Source organism: Staurois parvus, unplaced genomic scaffold (genome assembly GCF_062004578.1).
Source record: "Staurois parvus isolate SC_StPar_1 unplaced genomic scaffold, SC_StPar_1.0 ptg000401l, whole genome shotgun sequence".
In the NCBI taxonomy this organism is placed as follows: domain Eukaryota; kingdom Metazoa; phylum Chordata; class Amphibia; order Anura; family Ranidae; genus Staurois; species Staurois parvus.
The window spans coordinates 5,312,058-5,337,454 of record NW_028318197.1 but is presented as its reverse complement, the minus strand read 5'-3'; the positions used below and the strand labels follow the sequence as shown (position 1 = coordinate 5,337,454).

At 40.8% G+C, this 25,397-nt stretch overlaps 1 protein-coding gene across 3 annotated transcripts in view; it reads right to left on the bottom strand.

Moving 5' to 3' along the window:
* Nucleotides 1-25,397, bottom strand: part of KIZ (kizuna centrosomal protein) — a 257,345-nt gene that overhangs the window by 111,149 nt on the left and 120,799 nt on the right. For all 3 annotated transcript variants that reach the window (XM_089686530.1, XM_089686531.1, XM_089686533.1), the window contains one exon: nucleotides 8,160-8,295. In XM_089686530.1, the coding sequence (XP_089542656.1) occupies nucleotides 8,160-8,295 (136 nt within the window). The remainder of the gene's footprint in view (nucleotides 1-8,159; nucleotides 8,296-25,397) is intronic.

Genomic DNA, 25,397 nt, shown 5'->3' with positions numbered 1-25,397 from the left:
TCATTCCAGTTTTGATGGGAATTTCATACTCATAGTAATTAAACTAACTGCCTGACACTACACAATGCTACTAAGACAAGCGTCTGCTATAATGGAGTGAATCAAGCTTGCTTACTTGTAGGCGCATTCCCCTGTTACCCTGTCACTAACAAAAGACACCAATACAAGGTTAATTTGCTTCGCTCCAAAGGGCATATTCCAAGGCCACTCTCCCAGTTAGGAAAAGACTCCAAGGCTAGTCTCTTACAAAGTGAAGAACACTCTAATAAGCTATTAAATGACAATGTCACTCTAGGAAGTACAAATGAAAGTGAAACCATGAAATAACACAATGGAATGATTTCTGTTTAAATACATTCATGTATGGATACCAGCCTCCATTATCATTTTACAGAATTCTAACCAACCAAATATTTGCCCTTAATCCCACAACTAAAGATAGTCTGTATCTATCATGTTACATTTTCAAATACATTCCTCTAAATGTAAAGATCAGGGAATCAATGTAAAGAAAACGACAACAGAACCAATCACACTGTACATCTGATACCCAAATTATACCACTTCTACAAAAGAATCATGGAAATTTGTGCTCACATTTATCATTTTATCCATCCTTCTATTACATACATACAGGAAGTCTGATAGAAGGGACTTTTTGGCCATCTTTGATGTTGGGAAATGCACCCCCACGTTAGAGAGCAAGTACACACCTCAAGATACAAGGAATGACTAGTCAAGAGCCATAAAACCAGAGACAGACTGACTTATTTTAATAATTTTTTCATAAAATGTCAGATTTTATTTTCAGTTGCACCTTTTAAACATCCATCCAGAGGAAATGCAGAAAAGAGAGAGGGAGAGAAACGGAAAAAATGTTACACTGGGGTGTAGGGAAAGGGGGGCCTAGTAATGCAAATCAGTTCCCAGCAGGTTGTTTGCTATGTAAGGTTCAGAGGTTAGCCAAGTTTTAATTCAGTGTGCTGTCAAATAATTAAATTATGCCCAATAAAACTTGACTCTTTTTAATTTATTGTCTTGATGAAAAGATGAGGTGAGGTCTTCAACTTTCATGTTCACAGTGATTGGGGGGGGGGGGGGGAGAGGGCGGAGGGTGAGAAAGAGAAGGGGATAAGAGAGAAGGAGGGGGTGAGATGAGAGAGGGAGTGGGGGGGAGGTGAGAGAGAGGAAGGGGCGAGATGAGGTTGAGATAAGGGTGAGGGGGGGGGGAGAGAGAGGGGAGGTGAAAGAGAGGGGAGGAAGGAAGGGGGGGTGTAGAAGGAGGCAAAAAGGGGGGCTGAAAGAGAGAGGGGGGGTGAAAGAGCGAGAGGGGGAAATGGCAGAGAGACCCCTAGCCCTGTCTGCAGTACCTCCTCTGCCCCCTATCCCATTCTCTGTCTACGGGTAGGAGTATGATACCTTCCATGCCAGTAGGCGCCTGCTCCTCCCACATCCTCCGGGCCCCCAGTCAGCCTCTCCTCTGGTCCGCTGTCACTGTTGGAGCGGAGAGGGGGTTAGAGAAGGAATACAGTGTCTGGGAGGCAGAGATGCTGTGTGGCCTGAGTCCACTGCTGCTCACCTCTTCAGGGAGGCAGTAGAGGCTTTTGCACTCAGGCCTAGCTATCCTCACTGTTCACCAGCCTGCTCGCTGTGTGGCGATCAATGCCGGCAGCCAATGCCTGAGGCTGTTCTGCCCTGCTCCCACCACCACCAAACCGGACTCTCCAATTTCTGTCCCCCCCAAATATTGCACCCTGAGCTACCGTACTGGCTGCCCCCACACACTACACCACTGGTCTCCACTATTTCCCCTAAAACATAACAAATAGCTCTGTATAAGCTTATCTGCCAGGTCAGACAAAGCATATTTAAGCCCAAGATCAAAATGTTAATATATTGCAGCTCACCAGTCCTTACACTTGGTTGGCTACATTTGTTTTTTTAGGCTTTTTTTCTTTTATTTTCAATGTCAGTAAAATACTTCATGTTCATGACAACACTTCACCTTACTGTATCTACGGAGGAACAGAGGTGTCAGTAGTTCACTGAGAAATCTGATAACACTGGATTTCTGGCAGAGTCAACAGGCATTTTTTTGTGCTTGCAGAAAATGTGCAGAGCCTGAAAAAAAAAATTAGCTACAACATCTAAGGACTGTAAGCAGAAATATATTACCTTTTTTGTTCCTGGGTTTGGATATTCTAAAGCATATTGCCAATGCAAGACCTTAAATATCTGTATAACACAAATTCAATCTATATTTTTTCCAAGTACAGGATCTAAGCAGAGCAGTATTGGCAATGTCAAGATGGATCATTTATTGCTGATCAGCAACAATTTACAGAAATGAAACATCAGTTAAGAAAAAAAGCATTAACCCAATTCCACTATAGTTTACTCTTAAATACAGTCATTACACTGGCAAAATAATGAAGAATTTAAAGGGTATCGAAACCCAAGAACAAAAATGTAAGTTAGTGCAGCTTACCAGTCCTTGGATGTGATGACTGTATTTGTTTTCTTTTTTACATTTTTTTTTTCACCTGGTGATCCTCCCAGTAACACACTTCCTGTCCTACGGTGACAACACTCACTCACTGTTCTGTACCTATGGAGGACCAGCATTGTCACCCTACGCTGCTCTCCTCATTTGGGCTACAAACACAATTCTCTCTGCTCATCTCCATGACATTAGGAAGTTATAAAGACACAGGGTTTTTATGGAGCTCAACAGGTATATTTTTGTACTTGCAGAAAGTGTTCTTTGTGTTTCTCTTCTTAGAGTGCAAGCACCTGTAGAAATCTGCTGTAGCAATATTCCTGGCACTTTAATAACTTTTAGATGACTTTGCACATACAGTAAATGAAAACAGCTCATCCTAAGGATGATTATTATAAAACATTTTTCAAATATTGTGGTAATGAATGCTGTTTTTAAGCCTTTAATATTCCTTTATATATGTATCCCTTTGTAGATAGCTAGATGACTGATCAATCATTTGAATATTCCATAATGGGAGTACTAATTTTCCTGAGTTAAGCACATTCGGCGTTGGAAACTAAACAATCCTTCTGTCTCTTAATTTATGAATACTTAGCTGTCTTAGAGAGTTTCTGCTAAGTACTTGTGCCACCATGAATGTTGATTACTAGAGGAGTGTAACTAAACAATGGAATTTAAAGTGATTCTAAAGGTTCTTTTCTTTTTTTTTGCAAAATAACAAACATGTCTATACATACCTACTCTGTGCAGTAGTTTTGCACAGAGCAGCCTGGATCCTCTTTTGCTCAGGTCCCCCGCAGGCTCTCCTGGCTCCTCCTGTCTGTCGGGTGCCCACACAGCGAGCAGCATGCTATGGGAGCACCCGCTGCTCCGTGTGTCCATTCACACACGTAGCCATGGATTGGCCCCACCCCCACTCCTCATTGGCTGACTGGCTGTGATTGACAGCAGTGGGAGCCAATGGCTCCTGCTTGCTGTCTCAGCCAATGAGGAGGCAGAGACCCGGGACAGCCAAGACTGTCATTCACATCGCTCAATCGCGATGAGGCTTAGGTAAGTATTGAGAGGGCTGGGGGAGCTGCTGCACACAGAAGGTTTTTTACCTTCATGCATAAAATGCATGAAGGTTAAAAACCTTCAGCCTTTACAATCACTAACCCTTTCACTGCCAGGTCCGTATGTCGTACGGACATGAGAGCGGGTGGTTTTACACAAAATCCACAGGCTGAAGCCACCGGTATTGTGTCTAAAACTGACAAGCAGACTCCTGCCTGTCAGGTGGAAGTAGCTGGGCAGCTGCAATGCCACTCGATTGCTTCCACAGCCCCCTGTAACATGCCCCCCACCCCGCACGTGCATGATCCCACCATGTAATCCGGGCTCCGCTTGTCCATCTGCAGGCCCGGAGATGAAATGGCAGGTGCCGGTGGGTGGAGCACTTTGTGTCCCCTATGCAATGATAAAAAAAAGTTAAGTAAAAAAAAGTTTTGTTTTTGAAAAAAATAAAGTTACCCCCAAGGACATAACATCCATCCCCTCAAGAAAAAATTTGGAGGCCCCCCCACCCCCACAAATACGCACGTACAATCGTAAACGCACGCGTCAGGAGAGCCTGCCCATGAAAATGTCAATTGCGATATACATGTTACATATTGCAGCACGCAAGAGTGAGAGCAATAATTCTAGCACAAAACCTCTTCTGTAACACTAAATTGATTACCTGTAGGGGCTTTTGAAGCATTGCCTATAGAAAATATAGGGTACTGAAGTTTGTCGCCATTTCACAGACACACAAAAATTTAAGGTTTGACATGTTGGGTATCTATTTACTCAGGTGCAACTTTGTCTTTTATATTTTACCAAAAATTTGAGTAGTTTATTGCATTTGTTTTCCCTAAAATTCACTTTAGTGTGTTTTTTTACTAAGTTTTGCGTTTTCTAGACCTTTGCGGTAATGTCGTGTGACATAAAAAACCTGAAATTACCACTATTTTATTCTCTAGGGTATCTGCTTTCAGAAAATATATAATGTTTAGGGGTTTTGTGTAATCTTCAGGCCCCAAATGATTTTTTAAACGTGTGCAAAAAATGCAAAAATGGCTCTGGCAACGAAAAGGCCAAAGCGTATGCATTGCCAAAGTTTTTTTTTTTTTTTTGTTCTTGGTAGAGTAGGGAAGGGTTAACATTGCAGACATGTTAATTTTTCTGTCCATGTATTGCTAAAGACTTTCATCACTTCCGGTCTCAAAGATGCAACAGAAAGAGGGTAAACAGAAAGGTAGTGGTAAAATCTCAAACTAAAGAAAATTCCTTTCTTAGTTTTCACCAGACCTTACATCTTGTTCCATTGACAGCAGAGATTTGATTTTTCCTCTAACTTTCAATCTAATGCTCATCAGGACCAACAAAGGGATGATCTTCTGTTAACATTGTGTTTATGGAAATCGTACAAAAGTATAACAAATCAAGGTACATAAGAACAGGCGAGCTTATGGCAGTCAGTAGATATACAATACACATGAAATTCCAATGCTAAAAATCCCACAGAGTCAACCAGGGATGATTCTTCATAAAGGAAGCATAGACAACAATACAAACTTGGCAGAAGATCTAACCTTTTCCTATCCCCTCCCCCCCAAAAAAAAAGAAAAATTAAATCTTTCACTTCACATAAATGCGATTGACTTGCAATAAACCCCAGCAGTACTACTTTAAAGGTCTCCAATATGGGAATCTGTGTACAAGCTGATTTATTTTAAATAGATGGATACCAATCTAAATCCCAGGAGATGATAGATGGCAGCAATAGAATCTACGAATAAAAGTAAAACCTGCGGAAAATGTCCCACATCCGCACCACACAAAGCAACAAAACTCACCAAAAGGGATATCCCCCTCCTAAACAATGTGTAAATATATAAAAAGTATTGCGCTGAGGGTGAACAACTTGAACCAGACAATATATAGAAAACACAATATAGTGTACTAAAGAAATAGTGCTAAACAAATAAAAAATGACAGTCCATATGGGAACCTGAAGTGTTCAAAGTCCTCAAATGTGAAAGAAAATTACAACACAGTCTCTGTGAAAGAAAAAATTCTCTCAAAGTGCGAATAATCAAAAGGTTCTTTTTTCTTCCAACCAGAAATCACCCATGTGAGTGGCCACCACCATATAGGGCAACTTGAAGACTTATCAGATCACCAAACCCCTTAATACAGGAGGCCGGGTTAGGCTCACTGTAAATAAGGCTCCATCAGGCAGATGGACTATACTGAGACCCACTGCTCCGCCCATTTCGGGGTAAAGATCAGTATTGACTCATAAAAGATAATAAAGAGGTGCCTCTCATAGTGTATTATCTCCATTAATTTTATTAGAAGACAAGATTTATTAGAAGACAAGACAAGATTGCACTAAAACAGCGCTGAAGTAACAGGCATTAATCACTATGTTTGGGTGTTCCAAGATGGCGGACAACACGATAATGTCAGAACGGAGGATCCACCCAACGCGTTTTGTCATAAAAAGACGTCTTCCATTGTCCGCCATCCTGGAACACCCAAACATAGTGATTGATGCCGGTTACTTCATCGCTGTTGGCACCGCTTTAGTATCTTTTATGAGTCTATACTGATCTTTAACCTGGAATGGTTGGAGCGGAGCGGTGGGTCTCAGTATAGTCCATCTGCCTGACGGAGCCTTATTTACATTGAGCCTAACCTGACCTCTTGTAATAAGGGGCCTGGTGATCTGGTAAGCCTTCAATTTGCCCATTTCTGGCTGGAAGAAAGAAGGATCTTTTTTCATTCATAGAGACTGTTTTGTAATTTTCTTTCACATTTGAGGACTTTGAGCACTTCAGGGTCCCGTATGGACTGTAATTTATTTATTTATTTATTTCAGGTACTTATATAGCGCCGTCAATTTACGCAGCGCTTTACATATATATATTGTACATTCACATCAGTCCCTAACCCTCAAGGGGTGTACATTCTAAGGTCCCTAACTCACATTCATATACAAGGGCCAATTTTTTAGACAGGATCCAATGAACCTACCAGCATGTCTTTGGAGGGTGGGAGGAAACCGGACTACCCGGAGGAAACCCACGCAGGCACAGGGAGAACATGCAAACTCCAGGCAGGAGGTGCTGTGGCTGGGATTCGAACCAAAGACCCTAGTACTGCCAGGCAGAAGTGCTAACCATTTATTATTTATTTATTTAGCACTATTTATTTAGTACACCTTATTGTGTTTTCTATATATTGTTTGGTTCATGTTGTTCACCTTTAGCGCAACAGAAGCTACGACACGTAAAATTTTTTACTGGTGGAAGATCATATCACCACTGCTTAGCAAGTTCACATTTATGCCTCTTCTTGACATGTTAGGCAAGGTTTGAAAGAAAGTATTTGCATACGACTTCCCCATATGATTATCCAGACCTGGAAACAGGTCACTTAGGCCAATGTTTCTCAACCTTTGTTCAGTCAAGGCACCCTCTAAAATTATGGACAATCTCAAGGCACCCTCTAAAATTATGGACAGTCTCGAGGCACCCCATTATAAAATGTAAAAAACTATTTGAATAGTTTTACATACTGCGTCAAATACACTTTTGCACACTGGTACTGACTAGTATTCCAGTGTTTCTCTTCTCACTATGTTTTTCTCCATCACTCAGCTAGTGTGACCCCAGCACTGACGGAGAGGGGCAGGGGAGGGTCAAACAAGAATGCTGTGCAGATGACAAACATCCTCCCTATCAACTGATGATGTCATTGGTTGTTGGGAATGCTGGTAGCTAGAAGGTTGTAATGGTGCACAAAGAAAACCCATTGCTTTGTGTAACTAAAAGGCAGGCTTGATCCACCTCTGGCTTGAACACAATTTTTGGCCAATTTTTAGGTATTTTACCAAGGCACCCCATGGTGCCAGGACACCCTGGTTGAAAAAGGCTGACTTATGCAATGAGCACTACAATATGGAAGACCAGGATGAATACAAATGTTTTTCATATATCCATAAGTACAGTTTTTTTCCCCAAAGCTACAATACTGCAATGGTATGGAGGCAGGAATACTAAAAGAATGTCAAGATACTAGTGAGCGCTTACAATGCAGCAGGAGAAGTGAAGGGGCAGCTTGGAATGTATTTCCTTTAGAAAAGTTTGCTTTAAATAACAACCCTTAAATCAGGGTTTCTCAGCCTGGGTTCTATGGAATCCTAGGGTTCCTCCAGAGGTTGATAAGGGTTCCTTGAGCAGTTTTCCTATGAACCATCACACTAGTGTATCATGAGTTGTAGATATAGTAATTAATAGAAGGGGTTCCCTGAGACTGGAAAGTTATTTCATGGGTTCCTCTTTGTTAAAAAAAAGTTGAGAAAGGCTGACCTAAAGACAGCAGGATACTCTGAAGAAAAGTTAATGGACAGTTCGATGTAAAAAAAAGAAAACAGAATATTGTTTCTTAGTTACAGAGCAGTGTCCATTGTTAACATGTTCTTTGACATGACAAAAACATATTTCAAGCCTTTGCTGATGCCAAAATGGTTAAAGCTGGAACATTCTGCTCTACAGAAAAAATCTTACAAAAACCCAACTTGTTAAAATAACTAGGCACATTGATTATCAAAACAGGCATCTCCTACCTGCTGAGTTTTCATTTCATCATTCAGTATCAATGCGCTGGCAAAACCTGCTGGAACACCGCCTTTCAAAATCCCACGTTCTTTCAAGAAAGATACATGGCCAAGCAGATGGTTTCTCAATAATGGAGAGATAGTCCTGGAAAAAAAAATAGACAAACTAAGAAGATCCCTATCTTGTGTATCTCTGTATATTAGCAGTGTAAATTAAAAATGAAATGCTTGTTTTATTTTTTTGTGTTTGTGTTACACATAAAATACCCATTTAAAAAGTATGCTGCTGTTTTGCTATCCTATCTTTTATTTCAAGGTCATTCAGTTTTATACTTCCAGCAGTAAAGAACCTATGGACACTTTTCACTCTGATCCAAGCAAGAAAACAACTGACACATTTTGAGATTCAGATTAGGAAAAATTTGACTTTTGCAAGAACTAAAGCTCATCTACTATATATTTCAGTTTACCTTAACTGCCCATGGGCTGAATCGACTTTTTTATACCCCTGTAGGAATCTGGCATTGCCATATTACCATTACCTATACCAAGAGGAGTGAGACTCTACAGATGGATAAGTAGAGTTAGACATTTCAGTGGGAAAATATTCCCTCTGGTGTACATTAAAGATGAAGCCAACGAATAGTCCAAGACATCAAGATCTGTCCATAAGTAAATTATATTTTTTCTTGAGAAATTACATAAAATTTCTCTTCGTTTTATTTTATGATCAGTATGTATATGGGCATGACAGAAACTACTTGTGAGTTACTAGAAGTAAGCATAACACTGATGTAAAAGCCCTCATATTGTCCCTACAGATCTTTCCTGAAGCCAGCAGCACAATGCACATTTCTAAATCATAGTACTGTATACGTAAACAGTATGGTTCCCATACAGCTCTTTAAATAAGGTCCTATGTATTCTTGCTTATGATTTCAAGTTTTTAAGAGCAGTTTTCTTTTTATAAAGTTCCTGGATGAAGGATAGAATCCATGCTGAATAGTAAAGGTGTTCATAGCTGCCAGGAAGATAGGAATAGGCAGTACCAGATCTTCACCTGACCCCCTGATGGAGGAATTAGAATTGCCTGGCAGGCACTCCAACAATGTGGTTCATCAGATGGCCTCACTCACAGAAAGGGTAGCTAGACAGGCCAAAGAGAAGTATTAGTCATTAGGCAAGTTCATAGTCAGGTACAAGCAAGGATCATATACAGTTTTGGAGATGTACGAAAGGGTGAGGGAGAAACCTATTCAGAAAGTAAAGTGGAGCAAAAAGCAAACAAAGTTATTATGAAAGTCATGCTGACAGTCAACTTATGTATAAAGCAAACATCTTAAATAAAGGGAACCTGGCCAATTAAAATTGATCCTGATGTTCGGATGAGGATCAGTTGGTCACGCTTCTAGAGGACAGCTGATGGCATAAAAGGAAAACTGATACAGGTATCTAAACTCTAGGTAGGTAGAATGGAAAAACTGCAATACCCTGGGAATTAATCAGAGAAAACCTGAGCAAAGGGAGAAGATGGAGAAACTTCTCGAGGAAAAAGGAAACAGCAACCCACTCAACCATGACGCAGGTCGCTGATCGTGATGAGGACAACTGTCAGCCCAAAAAGTTGGATATGCACACAGAGCTCCTGCCATTAGCTGCAATGATTCTTTCTTTTGCTATGACTTCTAACACAGATTTAACTGAAAATAACCCCTTTGATCTTAAAGAATCTCATGAAATCTAGCTCAGACCTGGCTGGTTTCCAACTAAGTTTTCATTTCCTTTTTTGTGTTTAAGCCATTTTTAAGCCACTTCATTTACATTCATTAAGCCAATCATACATTTGAGATTGCCATGAGATACTAATGCCTTTAGGCACAATTGTGGACAATAACCATGGATATGGCCCATTAATAATCCTAGCTGAATATATTTCTTTCTTTCTCTGTCCCATTCCTTCCCGCCCCTCTCATTTCCTGATACTGGGAGAAAAAAAAATCACCCCAGTAGGGATATGGACTGCAATAAAACACAAGAGAGGTTTAATTTTTGTGTTAAATCTGCAAAAACAATTACTGTAAACCCCCCAAAAATATTCATTTTCTAAAAGCAGAGAACCTGGAGAATAAAATGGTGGTAGTTGCAAACAAATACAATATTATACCCATTTATTTTTTGGTAAAATATATTAGATCCCGAATATCTCCCTTGCCTCCCAATGCAGCTATTCCAGCTTTTGTGCTGAAATTCCAAAATGAGGAATGACATCTGTAACACATGCACATACATACACACTACTTTGTAGTAGAGATTGGGGAACACATATTCCTCAAGTTCTTCCTTCTTACTCCAGGGAAGCTATTACTTGTGGTCCACCCAGTGAAATGGGGGGACCACAGTGTGTGCCGCCGACGCCACAAATGGAGGGGCCCTTTGAGTGCCCCATAAAAGTGAGCCTCAAAGCTCTTTTGGCCTTACTTCTCTTGTGGGTCACAGGAGTGCATTTATTTGTGCAAAATCAGCTGACAGTGAGCATAAGCCAGTGGCTCCAGCCCCTCTCCTGCCTGGCGCTCAAGTGAGTGATGGAGGGGCAGAGCAGAGGGAGGTGTCTAACAGTCACCTCTGTCTGCTTAGAATGGAACCAAGGATTAAGCTATTAGATGTCAAGTAATTACTCTGTTCTTCGGCTTACAGCTAGCAGGGAACAGCTTGCAGCATGCTGTGGCAAGCAGGTAAGTATGCATGTTTGTTTTTTTTATATTTACACACATGCCTGTGAGCCAAAAGCTAGGCTTCCCATTCAAGAAGGAAAAAAAACAGGCATTCAGGAGGTGGCAATATCACCTGTCGGCCTCCCATTTGCCACTCTGTCAAAAGCAACCCACTGCGGATTGACATAGACATTCCGCCATCTTGTTGTCTGATCCGAATTGCACTTCCATTCTTTGTGCTGTTCCGTGTCTCAGCCTACTCCATTGTGCTCCGCAGTCTTTAGTCCCTTTTTGCAGCATGGTTCCTGTCTTAACCACTGACACTAGTATGCCCCTGTGCTCATTTGCTTCTGCTAGTGCTGGGTAGCACTACACATTAAAACTGGGTGAACCCAAGGGTTGAACAATTATATCATAAGGGTATGCGCTATTAATAAATTATATAAATATGTAAATATATCTATCACCATATATAAAGTGACCAAAGAATAAATAAATAAAATATCCAAAAACCATATGGTGTGTGAAATAAATATAGAGTCCAAAAACAATATATAAATATATCTATTAGTGTCCAAAAATAATTATCTTCAGTGACTTCATAACACTGTGACAAATCCACCACCAAAAACAATTGAATGAACTCACCAGAGCTATTTGCTGGTCAAATTATAAACCAGCAATAGCGCTTGTGCTCTGGGAGCGATAAATAATGATGTCCAATTAGTAGATGTAGTAATAATCAATTTCCAAGTAATCAATAATAGTAAGCAGCCTGAGGAATACTATATCCCGATCATAGAAAATACTCTGCAGCCAAGGATCTCATGGGAAATTTCTCCACTCCATTTCATACCTCCATATATACATGCAGCACAATCAGGAACAAAGAAGAAAACATAATGGTGCAGTACGTTTTTACCATTTATCTATTTAATAAAAAAAAGCTCATAAAAAACTCACAAACAAGGTGTCTAGACAGACACCAGCTTAAATCGCAATGCTCAAAGAGGTGAGGTACAAATACCGCTCACCACGGATCACCTCCACCAAACAATGGACAAGGAGCGTTCTGACATCCGCATCGAGTAGGCCACGCCCAACGCATTTAGTCACGACGTCATCAAGGGGCAGTACCCCCTTGATGACGTCGATTGATTGAGTATTACTACATCTACTAATTGGACATCATTATTCATCGCTCCCAGAGCACAAGCACTATTGCTGCTTTATAATTTGACCAGCAAATAGCTCTGGTGAGTTCATTCAATCATTTTTGGTGGTGGATTTGTCACAGTGTTATGAAGTCACTGAAGATAATTATTTTTGGACACTAATAGATATATTTATATATTGTTTTTGGACACTATATTTATTTCACACACCATATGGTTTTTGGATATTTTATTTATTTATTTATTCTTTGGTCACTTTATATATGATGATAGATATATTTACATATTTATATAATTTATTAATAGCGCATACCCTTATGATATAATTGTTCACTTGTGCCAAATTATATTTTTTATTTTTTTGGTAGGGAATTGCGGCTGACACATAGTTTGTTGTTAAAAGTGGCGCTTTTTTCCTTTCATTATTTTGTTTTGAACCTAAGGGTTGAACCCAGGGGTCAGTGTGACGGACCTAATAGCACCCAAGACCTGGGTGCTTTAGCCAGAGAGGCCTTCTTGCCACTGGGACACAAGACCAAGGTATTATAGCTGAGCATTGCACCCAAGACTAAGTAACACTAGCTTAGGTGCAAAACTAGAACTGTTTATTGAACAGAAATACAGGTTTTTATACACTTCAGAAATAGGGGTAGTCCCCTTATGAACAATAAAAACAAACATTACACATTGGGATAAACATTTCACACTGATTGGATAATGAGGTAAAGTTGACACCAGACTATTCGCATCATGTAGGAACCTTTAGGAGGACTAGCGAACAGACAGAAACAATAGGTGACTCAATTAACCTACCTAGCGGTCTGATTATGTCAGTATTTCTGTGCTCAAAGTGGTACATTTTTGTGCATGGAAATATGTTGTTTTTTTATTGTAGGTCTGTATTTTTTAGGAATAACTCACTGAAATCTGTTCCAACAAGAGTCTAGTAAACATCCCCGGTATGTTAAAATTTGAAACACGAAATCATAAATTATAATTTAATAAATAATCCTAAAAAATAATAATATAATAATACATTTAATTCAATAATATAAGCAAACCAAAAACACTGAAATTTGAAATAGAGCTCCAAGTTCGCACATCACTAAGCAAAGTCACAAAATCGTTTTCAGTTTTTCTGATGACGAATTTCCCCACTAATCATTATCACTCAATTCTGCAAGTAGTTCTAATTTACTATCGCTGTTCTCTAGCTGGTCTAAAACCGCATTTGACCTAAAGGGATGCTTTTTGGATGCCATGGACATTTCTCAGTTTCCAGGCAGAAAGAACAGACAAAATGCAGGCAGGGCACAGGACAAAGCACTAGGGACAAAATGTATGTGAAATGGTTTGATACAGTAATGTTATACTATGTGACTTTAGTGTATTTAGTGAATGTCACTTTTTGACATTTTTACATTTCCCACCAGTTCCGTCCCCATACGTTCTGACGTCGCAGGGAACAGAACCCGGAAGACAGATGCTGGCATCAGCCGGATGACATTGCCGGGGACGCTGCAGGGGGGACATTGTGGAAGCGCAGGACAAGGTAAGTGCAGAAGGGATCCCGGACCAATGCTGCAGGGTATTCCCGAGTGTAGCTCGGCGTTACCGCTTGTGGTGCTGAAACTTTACTCCGAGCTACACTCGGATAAACCGCCAGGGAGGTTAACAATGGAACAAATACACAACAGTAAACACACAACACCTTAACTGCTTCCTGTCCGCCCTTTAGCAGATATACTGCTACAGGGCAGCAAGGATGCACACAATCACGTATATATACATGATTTTGTTTTCCAGGTGGGAGGCGTGCGTGTACATGCACCCTACCCACGCCACCATTTGCAGCCACAGCTATCAATCACCGGGTCCCGGCCAGTGATTACTCGCCGGCATCTGGTGATTTTCGACGATCTCCGACAGGGTGGAGCACACAGTTAACCCCTTGATCACCCCTCATGTTAACCCCTTCCTGCCCAGTGCCATTAGTACAGTGTCAGTGTTTTTGTTAGCGCTGATCACTGTATTGGTATCACTGGGGATGTCAGCGACACCAAGTCAGTTCCTCCCAGTGTCAGAATGCCCGCCGCAGTCCCTCTATGAGTCACTGATCGCTGCCATTACTAGTAAATAAATAAATAAATTTCCAGTATCTATAGCACCATTTGTAAACGCTAAAACTTTCACATAAACCATTTAATTTACATGAATTGGGATTTTTTTTTTTAGCAAAGACATGTGGCAGAATACGTTTTGATCGAAATTTACACCGAAATTTGATATTTTAACATTTTTTTACAGGATAAGTTTAATAGCAAAAAGTCAAAAATATTGTTTTTTTCTAAAAATTGTTGGTCTTTTTTTAGCGCAAAAAATAAAAAACACACAGGTGATCAAATACCACCAAAAGAAAGCTCAATTCGTGGGAAAAAAAAAAGGATGTAAATTTCATTTGGGTGCATCGTTGCACGACCACGCAATTGTCAGTTAAAGTAACAGAGAGCCGTAATGCAAAAAATGGCCTGGTCAGGAAGGGGGATAAATCCTCAGGAGGGCAAGTGGTTAATAAACAGATTACAGCAAGAGACCTCAGCATCAGGTTGTTTTGAGCTGATTATATTAACATCTGCTCTTGGTCTCGTCTCGGAGTCTAGAAGGGAGGGAAATTGAATCAGTCAATGCTGGTTTGGGCACAGATACCCCAAATCTGTATCCTGGTCCTTCTGTTCTTGGGGTCTGTATGTTTTGGGGAGACATGGACTTGAATCCAAAGTAAAACTACTCCAAAAGGTCCCCCAGACACACACTTGCCAAAGAATAGAGCCCCCTCAAATGCCAGTGCCCATAGTCAGTAGACAAGAGGCTAGCCTGCAGTCTCCTCCAAAAGCCCCTGTCCAAGTTCGGTCTATCAACGTCAGTATGCAGCTAAGTCCAAACATTTGTGAGGAGCTCCCTGGCAGAACACTTGCTGGCCCTGGCCATACACTATTAGATTACTTTCTGTTCAGCCCTCAGTTTCCTCTATTCATGCTTTACAGTACAGATCGACAAATACCCCTGCTGGTTTATTGTATTTTGAATGGATGCAACTGCTGTTTGGCCACCAGCTTTATACCTGGCTCTTTTGATCAGAGGGAGCCAATAGGGCCACCCAACAAAATGCCAGTTCATCCAGAGCCAGCCAAAATTCAATCAGTGTATTGCCAGCTTTAAACTCCGCGCCCTGGAGGATCCCACATCATCTGCGCAAAACACTGTAATAAACACATTTCATGATAGACAGGCAGACAACTTGATTATTCAGTTTGATTGCAGAAAAGGCACATGCAAAAAGTTAAATGGAATATAGAAAAAGGGGTTGTCTTGAAAGATAAAGAAAAAAAATAAAGCCATAAAAAAGGCTTTGGGATCTGACCGATTTGAAATTAAACAGTATGCCTTGAAAAACTGTGAACAATAATACTGTATAAATGAGGACAATAAAAAAAAAATCATTCATAAAGCATTGTCTTTGTAATGTATGCAGCTGTATTATTCCAGCATTATATGACTCTTGATACTAATGGTGTATATGCAGCTCTGAGTGGCATACAATCCTTTATCATTTCCCGATTTGAAACAGCCTTTTATCCTCACAAGTACAATTGTAAAATTAAACAAAGTAATATATATTTCTGCTATACAATGCTTGATGAAACAGGGGTGTTACATTCTGTTGTATGCATATCAAAGGTTAAAGTGATAGCAAAGAGATCTATATGGTATGTAGTAAATTTTTGTACATCTTAAAGTAGAGGTCCAGTCAAAATCTAAAAAAATGAAAGTCAGCAGCTACAAAAACTGTAGAGAAAAACCAGGGAAAGGAATGAAAGGAGTGATACCAAAGCAGAGGGAATGTTTTGTGTATAACAATGGGGTGTTATTCAGTATTAGGACAGTGTGCAGTTACACAGCGACAGGGTCCCCTTTACTTGATGGCAATGTCAGAAAGTTGAGTTACCGTTTAAAGTGGAACTTTACACTCTCAATTAGCATTAACTATTTTCAATCTTTATGCTGATAGCCTTAGTAAGTAGACAGAAAGGTATATTATATTTACTTGCTTTAAACCTTTTTTTTTTTTTTTTACATTTCTTCTGTTGTATCCTGGTGTCTGGCCTAGGCCAAAATCATGTCATACATTCCAGGAGTCCATCAGGGGCATTTCTTTTTCTTCCTTCATCTACAGGAGGGGCTTTCTCAGCTTAGCACCCCCTCCTGTCTGCAGGCCTGAGCTAAGGACCCATGAATTCCAGGAAGTAAAAGCTACATAAATCATCTGCACTTACACAAGAGGGGTGCAGCTAGAAATGCTAGAGGGGTATTTTCCAAAATGATTTCTTAACAAAATGAAGCATGGAGACATGGATAGATGGGTATGTCTGCTTTGAATATCAAAAATTAATTAAAAAGCGTTTTTGGTTTGTGGTGCTAAGATAAAGTTCTACATTAACTGTTCTGCTGCCAGGCACTGCCTTCATTTTTTCCCTTCGTGTGGCCAAACTAATTTTGCCATTTTTACATTTGCTTTATAAAGTTTCAAAAAGACCCCTCAGCCATGTATTTTCTGAAAATGTAGAACCTATAAAATTAAGAGATGGCACTACTGGATTTGTATATCCCATGTTGCATAAATGTTTAATTTACAACTGTCTCCCTTATTTGGGTTATGGTTCCATTAAGGGGGATGACCTCAATGCAGTTTTGAGTATTCAGGGGTTCTCACCCAAAAAGGGTGAGTGGTTCGGTTGTAGTCAGGTTGGAGAGGAGAGGACTGACTTACAGTGCTCTCAGGGTTGGTCCTCATTTGAGATGCGGCTCTCAGAGGAGAGACTTTGGCTTGGAAAGAGCCTCCAAACCTGAGTACAGGGACTTTGGTCCTGAAAGGTTTAACCTACCTACAGGGAAGGCCTGAAAAGGAACAGGAAGAAGTCAGCACCTGTCTGAGGTGGAATGTGGAGCAGGTCACAGCTGTGAGAAAGTATAGACTATTAGGTGACTGAGACAGTGTTTGGCTTCTGTGGCCCATGCAGCACCCTGGAACAAACGGGAACCCTAAACCCTACTGTGGGACTTTTATAGTGGCGGCTAGCCATCATGTTGTTTCTCATTATGCCAGAATTATGGACTGCTTGTGTTTACTTCTGCTGAAGGAAGCGGTTTTGTTTGCTTGATTTTGAAAAACAAAAACACAGCGACTGACTGGTGATCCCAGGTTCCCCATATTATGATGTGTTCAATGTACATCTAAACTAAACATACCACAAACCCGAAATATTTCCCCCCCCCCCCCCAACATATCAAACCAGAATAATTAATTTCACTGTAGAAATAGGAAGAGATAGTCCAACTGCCGCACATCTTGCCTGGCCCGAATGGTTAGCAGGTAAAAGCAGCCTCAGCTCGATTCATCCAAGCCATGCCCCCAACATGTTTCGCTACGCCCCCGGAGCTTAATCATGGTCGTCCCCAGTGTGCTTTGAGTCTGGAGAAAACTTTCCCCAGCCTGCACCCTCACCAGTCAGCAGTATCCAATTCACTGGACTTTGTAAGCCTCAGTGGGGGCCACTAGGCATTTACTGAACAATTAATTGTTACAACTGAAACAGCAAATAATTAAAAAGAATTGAAAAAAAACATTATAGTGGTTGAATGCCTTTTTGGATATACTCCTATGCAGCAGCAATGTTGTTTTTGTAATTTGCATAACACTGTGTTTCTCTATTATAGTACTTGCATTGTACAGAGACAATATTCTTCAACTATTACTATAAAATACCTTTGGTCTAAATTTTGTCCTATCAAGCCGTGTGTGTTCTGACCCAAAGGCCTCTGTGTTTTAGATGGTATTTAAAGTAGAACTAAAGGCAATAGTTTTTTTTTCATTTTTGTAGAGTAAGGGTTATAACCCCTGGTGTCCTTTGTCATATGTGTCCCATTGGAAAGATTTCCCTTCACTTGCAGTCCCAAACCCAAAACAGGAAGTGAAAGGAAATCCCTCCAAAATGAGGGGATCTCTGTCATTGTCATTAGGGTCACCAGAACTAGTGTCCACATTGGAAGATTTCTCCTCTGTTACTGTTCTGAGGACAACCCAAAATTTGGGATTTTCTTCCCCATTCGATGATAACTGTAAAGAAGTAGGGTGAGGGTGGGAGGGTGAATCTCCCTAATGGTGGCACACAGCAATACAAACCTGACAAGTGTTCTAATTCCTCTCAACTTTATTCGAAACAAAAAAAAAAAAAAGGATTGTCTTTAGTTATACAGTCAGGTCCATAAATATTGGGACTTCGACACAATTCTAACATTTTTGGCTCTATACACCACCACAATGGATTTGAAATGAAACGAACAAGATGTGCTTTAACTGCAGACTGTCAGCTTTAATTTGAGGGTATTTACATCCAAATCAGGTGAACGGTGTAGGAATTACAACAGTTTGCATATGTGCCTCCCACTTGTTAAGGGACTAAAAGTAATGGGAGAGAATAATCAAAAATCAAACTTTCACTTTTTAATACTTGATTGCTAATCCTTTGCAGTCAATTACAGCCTGAAGTCTGGAACGTATAGACATCACCAGAAGCTGGGTTTCATCCCTGGTGATGCTCTGCCAGGCCTCTACTGCAACTGTCTTCAGTTCCTGCTTGTTCTTGGGGCATTTTCCCTTCAGTTTTGTCTTCAGCAAGTGAAATGCATGCTCAATCGGATTCAGGTCAGGTGATTGACTTGGCCGTTGCATAAAATTTCACTTCTTTCCCTTAAAAAACTCTTTGGTTGCTTTTGCAGTATGCTTTGGGTCATTGTCCATCTGCACTGTGAAGCGGCGTCCAATGAGTTCTGAAGCATTTGGCTGAATATGAGCAGATAATATTGCCCGAAACACTTCACAATTCATCCGGCTGCTTTTGTCAGCAGTCACATCATCAATAAATACAAGAGAACCAGTTCCATTGGCAGCCATACATGCCCACGCCATGACACTACCACTACCATGCTTCACTGATGAGGTGGTATGCTTAGGATCATGAGCAGTTCCTTTCTTTCTCCATACTCTTCTCTTCCCATCACTCTGGTACAAGTTGATCTTGGTCTCATCTGTCCATAGGATGTTGTTCCAGAACTGTGAAGGCTTTTTTAGATGTTGTTTGGCAAACTCTAATCTGGCCTTCCTGTTTTTCAGGCTCACCAATGGTTTACATCTTGTGGTGAACCCTCTGTATTCACTCTGGTGAAGTCTTCTCTTGATTGTTGACTTTGACACACATACACCTACCTCCTGGAGAGTGTTCTTGATCTGGCCAACTGTTGTGAAGGGTGTTTTCTTCACCAGGGAAAGAATTCTTCGGTCACCCACCACAGTTGTTTTCCGTGGTCTTTCCGGGTCTTTTGGTGTTCCTGAGCTCACCCGTGCGTTCCTTCTTTTTAAGAATGTTCCAAAAAGTTGTTTTGGCCACGCCCAATGTTTTTGCTATCACTCTGATGGGTTTGTTTTGTTTTTTCAGCCTAATGATGGCTTGCTTCACTGATAGTGACAGCTCTTTGGATCTCATCTTGAGAGTTGACAGCAACAGATTCCAAATGCAAATAGCACACTTGAAATGAACTCTGGACCTTTTATCTGCTCATTGTAATTGGGATAATGAGGGAATAACACACCCCTGGCCATGGAACAGCTGAGAAGCCAATTGTCCCATTACGTTTGGTCCCTTAACAAGTGGGAGGCACATATGCAAACTGTTGTAATTCCTACACCGTTCACCTGATTTGGATGTAAATGGTGGTGTATAGAGCCAAAAATGTTAGAATTGTGTCGATGTCCCAATATTTATGGACCTGACTGTACTTTAACTTAATAGTATTTGTAAGGATACTTGTAAAGGAGCTGGTATGTACATTTTTGCTTTTGGATGCCACTATTGACAGACTGTTTTCAAAGAATAAAGGTGGGAGGGGTAGGGGATATCAATTTTTGAGCTATAAGTTTCCATGCAATAAATAGCAGCTGGGTAATAGTAGAAAGTGTAGTACATTGTATAATCTTTCTCATCTACCAAGCAGAATGCATATGCTAAGGTTACTGAGGTAGGTTCATTTGAACAGGTTGTTAATAGTGTTAAATATGTACCTCCAACACCTAAATAGTTAAGGATATTTCTATATCTATATTGCGGAGGTGGAGTCTGCACGGGCTGGGGGAAAGACGGGAAACTCGGTTTTGGAGAGGTTCGGTTTGGGGAGGTGGGGCGACATCCAGTCTGATGTGTCGCTCGGTGGGTGTGTGATTCTGGCAGAGACTGAGGGGGTGAGGTGGGGGGTTGAGAGGGGTTGGGCTCCGTTTTCTCCACCCCCCTCTGCCAATCCCTCCACTGGCTTCCGATTGCGCAACGGATCAAATTCAAAATCCTAACACTGACGTACAAAGCTGTCCACCATACTGCCCCGAACTACATCACTGACCTAATATCCAAGTACCGCCCAGCACGCACATTCCACTCCTCACAAGACCTCCTTCTCTCTAGTTCCCTGGTCTCCTCCTCCCATGCCCGCCTCCAGGACTTCTCCAGGGTGTCACCCATCCTCTGGAACTCCCTGCCCCAACCCATCAGATTATCACCTACTCTCCTCTCCTTTAGGCGCACCCTGAAAACCCATCTCTTCAGGGAAGCCTACCCCACCCCCTGCTAACTTGGCGACCACCTCCACTCTTCCTACCACTCCATCCCCCACAGCTATCTCCTCCTGTACCACTATCCCCTCCCTCCTAGATTGTAAGCTGGAAAGAGCAGGGCCCTCAATCCCCTCATGTTTTGCATTGTATTGGTATTGTTCTGTCACATGTTCTGTTCCCCTTTGTAATGTACAGCGCTGAGTGAACTATTGGCGCTTTATAAATACTATATAATAATAATAATATTATACATAACAGGGTATTCGGTAGGTTCTGTTCAGAATAAAAAGTTGAGTAGGTTTTGTGTGGGGAAGACAGGGACTTAAGCAATTGTCCTATATCTTTTTCTAAGCCTTTCCTACATGGTAGGGAAGTACTCTGTACATGGCGAAGTGCTAGGGTTTTATATACTGTACAGTTTGGACTTTTTCATTCTCCATGCTGGCTCTGTGTCAATAAAGGAGTGCTAAAATACAGTATGTCTACTTGCAAAGTTCAGATTGTGCCAGAAAGGCATGGCATAACTGTAGGTGCAGAAAAAAAATATTTTTGGAATCGCATATTCCTTTTGCAGAGTTTGCCATTTTTTAAGAATCCAGTTCTTATAGATTTACTGCACACATTTACCAAGTTATGCTTATTTCAAAACTCTAAGCCCTTCAGATTTTGGAGTTCACGGTACTTGCGTTTCGACATTAAGGAATCATTAGGAAACGATTTGACAATTTTCTGTATAGGGTAAGCGAGATCTAAACTCACCCTAATTGACATACACTATATTGCCAAACGTATTTGGATGCTGGCCTTTACACTTACAATTTACAATTGTCAAAAAGTCGTGGTATACTGACACATTAAGAGTTCCCTTCACTGGAACTAGGGGGCCAAGCCCAACCCCTGAAAAACAACCCCACACCATAATTCACCATCCACCAAACTTTACACTTGGCACAATGCAGTTAGGCAAGCTCCATTCTTCTGGCAACCGCCAAACCCAGACATGTCCATCAGATTGCCAGATAGAGAAGCGTGATTCGTCACTCCAGAGAACACATCTCCACTGCTCTAGAGTCCAGTGGCAGTGTGCTTTACATCACTGCGTCTGACGCTTTGCATTGCACTTGGTGATGTAAGCCTCGGATGCAGCTGCTCTGTCATGGAAACCCATTCCATGAAGCTCTCTACGCACTGTTGTGCTAACCTGAAGGCCACACAAAGTTTGGAAGTCTTTAGCTATTGACTCTACAGACAGTTGGTGACTTCTGAGCATGCTTCAGCATGCACTGATCTCGCTCTGTCATTTCATGTGGTCTACCACTTTGTGGCTGAGTTGCTGTTGTTCCCAGTTGCTTCCACTTTGTTATAATACCACTAAAAGTTGACTGTGGAATATTTATTAGCAAGGAAATTTCACGGATGAACCTATTGCACAGGTGGCAACCTATCACTGTAAAACGCTTGAATGCACTGAGCTCCTGAGAGCGACCCATTCTTTCACAAATGTTTGTAGAAGCAGTCTGCATGCCTAGGTGCTTGCTTTTATACATCTGTGGCCATGGAGGTGATTGGAACACCTGAATCCAATGATTTGGAGGGGTGTCCCAATACTTTTGGCAATATAGTGTATGTTGATTCTGAGAGGCGAAGAAGCAGTATTCAACATTTGGGATCATTAGTCCTTCTGCACCCTTGGGAAGCTGCAATGGTAAATTATTGAAATACTTTTTTGCCAAATTAGATCTCTAAATAAAGAGTCTATTTGTTTAAACCTTTCAAGGGTATCCAAATAGGGGTTTTATGGAGTATATATAGAGACTCAGAGGCCTAAATCATCAAAGTGTTTCTAAACTCAAAAGCAAAAATGCAATATATTGCAGCTTACTGAATCTTCGATGTGGTGGTTGCATTTGTTTCCCCTCAAAATCCATACCAGACCCGAAAGGCTTGGTATGGATGGAGGGGGGACCCCACACTGTTTTTTAAATGTTTTTTTTAATTGCTGTTAATTCTTTCTTTTACATTCAGCTTTCAGTGCTTCCCCCTATGATTATGTGCGGTTAGCACGAAACGCGTCAGTGAGGAACAACAGTGTTGTGACAATACGCCACCGGCACCACGTGGCTCCCGGCGGCCATTTTGGTCATCATCACACGGTCAGTGCAATTGTGTTTTTTTTCCCTGTACCACTGCCTTTGTATGGAATAAAAGTGCATATGCTTAAACAGTATCACACTATTGGCCTCCTCTTTTTCTGGGCTCTTTGCGAGTCATCATCAACCCACAGAGCTTTAATGAGGAGGAAGTGAGGCCACATTGCCAGCTGAGGAGAGCAGTGAGAGGAATACCTGACCAGACCAAATTTATTACGGGAGCCTGGAGCGTCCCCTACAGGAGCATTGTCTCTACATGCGCAGATTAACTGTGCATCTGGTGAGTGCACAGCCTTATCATATATACCGGTCACCTCACCGTCTGGTTTGAACGGAGCACCTATTGCTGGAGATAATTCGATCTCTTATACTCACATTTGGACTATCTATTTTCATCATTATTGGTCACCAGGAGTCACTTCTACAGTGACGGAATATATGATATCACTGAAGTCACTTTATGTGTTGGCACCTTGTCACAAGTCACTTTATGGATTTTATATAGTTTTTATTTTATTGTATTGATTATTGCTTGAGCACCGCACCCTTTATATATTTATATTCTTAGCCCCTAAGAGCAAAACTTTATATTTCTCAACATTAAACCTCTTTTGCCACATAGTTGCCCAATTAAACAGTGCATTGAGGTCTGATTATACCCTATGCAAACAATATACTTGTGGTGATTTGTGCCTGCTTTGAGCCTCTTTTACTGACCATTATGTTTAAGTCCTGAAAAAGGGGGAGATCTCTGAGTCCCCAAGATGCATTGGCTGTTCTGTGTTATTCATTGTCGACCAACAAAATAAATAAATAAAATGTTTTTGGACTCTCAAACTGTTTGGCGCTACCATTTGATTTTGTAAACATGAATCTTCAAAGTGGGAGCCCCCTGTTTAAGGGGTACCTGTTTTGTCAAGAGCTGCCTCACTAGAGCCACTGTGCCTTGTTACGTTCTGACCAATCTTCTGATTCAATCGGATTCACATGTGATCCAATCTGAATGCATCTGAAATGTCCTCCAAAAGGTAGAGAACAGGAGCTGAAGCCATCTTTTACTCATTTAATTCACATTCATGCAACAGGGAGTCAGTGTCTGTGTGGAGATGGATGCCATTTTGTTTAAATCTTCCCACTTCTCTTTTGGTAACAACTGTCAATGCTGAGATTACCATTAATTCCTGTCTTAGTGACTTTTTAGCTTGGCTGGAGTTCCACTTTAGATCCCATATGCACCATGTTGCAAAGCTACCTAAGTTCACAGAAAATTGCCCTTGTATTTACTTGTACAGTTGAAGGCCAGCCACTACTGTTTGGAGATGCAGGGTAATAGTCTGCCTTCACCATCCTCTAGTGATCTTTCCTGTGTATCCTCTCCATTTTGCCCCTACTTTTCTCCCTTATTTCCTAATCTTCCTACTCTTGTCCCACTGTACTAAAATGCAACCCCACATACTACTCTAGGTCATGACCTTCAATATCTGATCAAAACGCACCTCAAAATGGTTGTAAAGGCTAAAGGTTTTTTTACCTTAATGCATTTTCTGCCCCACCCCAATACATACGGAGCTGCTCTCTCTTTCTCCCTCCTCATTGGACTCAAACATGCACAAGTACTTTCCCTAGCAAGTGGCTACTCAGTAGGCAGGAGTAGCTAGGGGCACTGGTGGGGGACCCCAGAAGAGGAGGATTGGGCTGCTCTGTGCAAAGAGCAGGTAAACATGACATGTTTGTTATTTTTAAAAAAATAACCTTTACGATCACTTTAACTCTTTCACGTTGTAAACATTTTGCTCGCAGACACCACTGATTTCATAACCTGGCATAACTCTTATGTAACAGCTTGGCAATCCCCTATGTATGATATTCATGTACCAAGCCTCTTTTTGTATTTCATGACTACAAATATGTGACTGTGGTACCACTTTCTGATTGCAATGTATGTTGAAAATTTAAAATAAAGACAAAATAAAAAAATAAAAAAAATTCCTGTGTATCTCCTTTTTACAAGAGCTTTAAGACCACCTAAGGTTCCAAAGATTGCAGTAGTTGTTTGTCAAGAACGTTCCCTCTGCTTGTAGACGTTCCATTAGCTTTACATCTCTAGCTTTTTATTTTAACTGGAAACCGCTTTAATTCTCTTGAAAAATTTAAGCACTACTGAATAAGACAACCATAACAGATCTTTCATTTCACAATGGCTCTCTCCACAAAAGTTCAACAGTATAAATGTAAAATCCTCACCTGAAATAGTAAATTATTAAGACATCCCCTATAGAGCTTGTGAGAATATATCGCAGCAGGCAACACAAGCAATCACTACTCCCAAAATGAAACTGGTGTATTTCTATTCTTATAATTAATCAAAGACTACTCATCACCCAGTTTCCCTTTTCACTAATGGCCAAGTCACTGAACCAAAATCCAACCCATTTGATTTTTACTACATTTTGTATTTATTTATGTATAACTTATATAAGGTTTTTGTAACT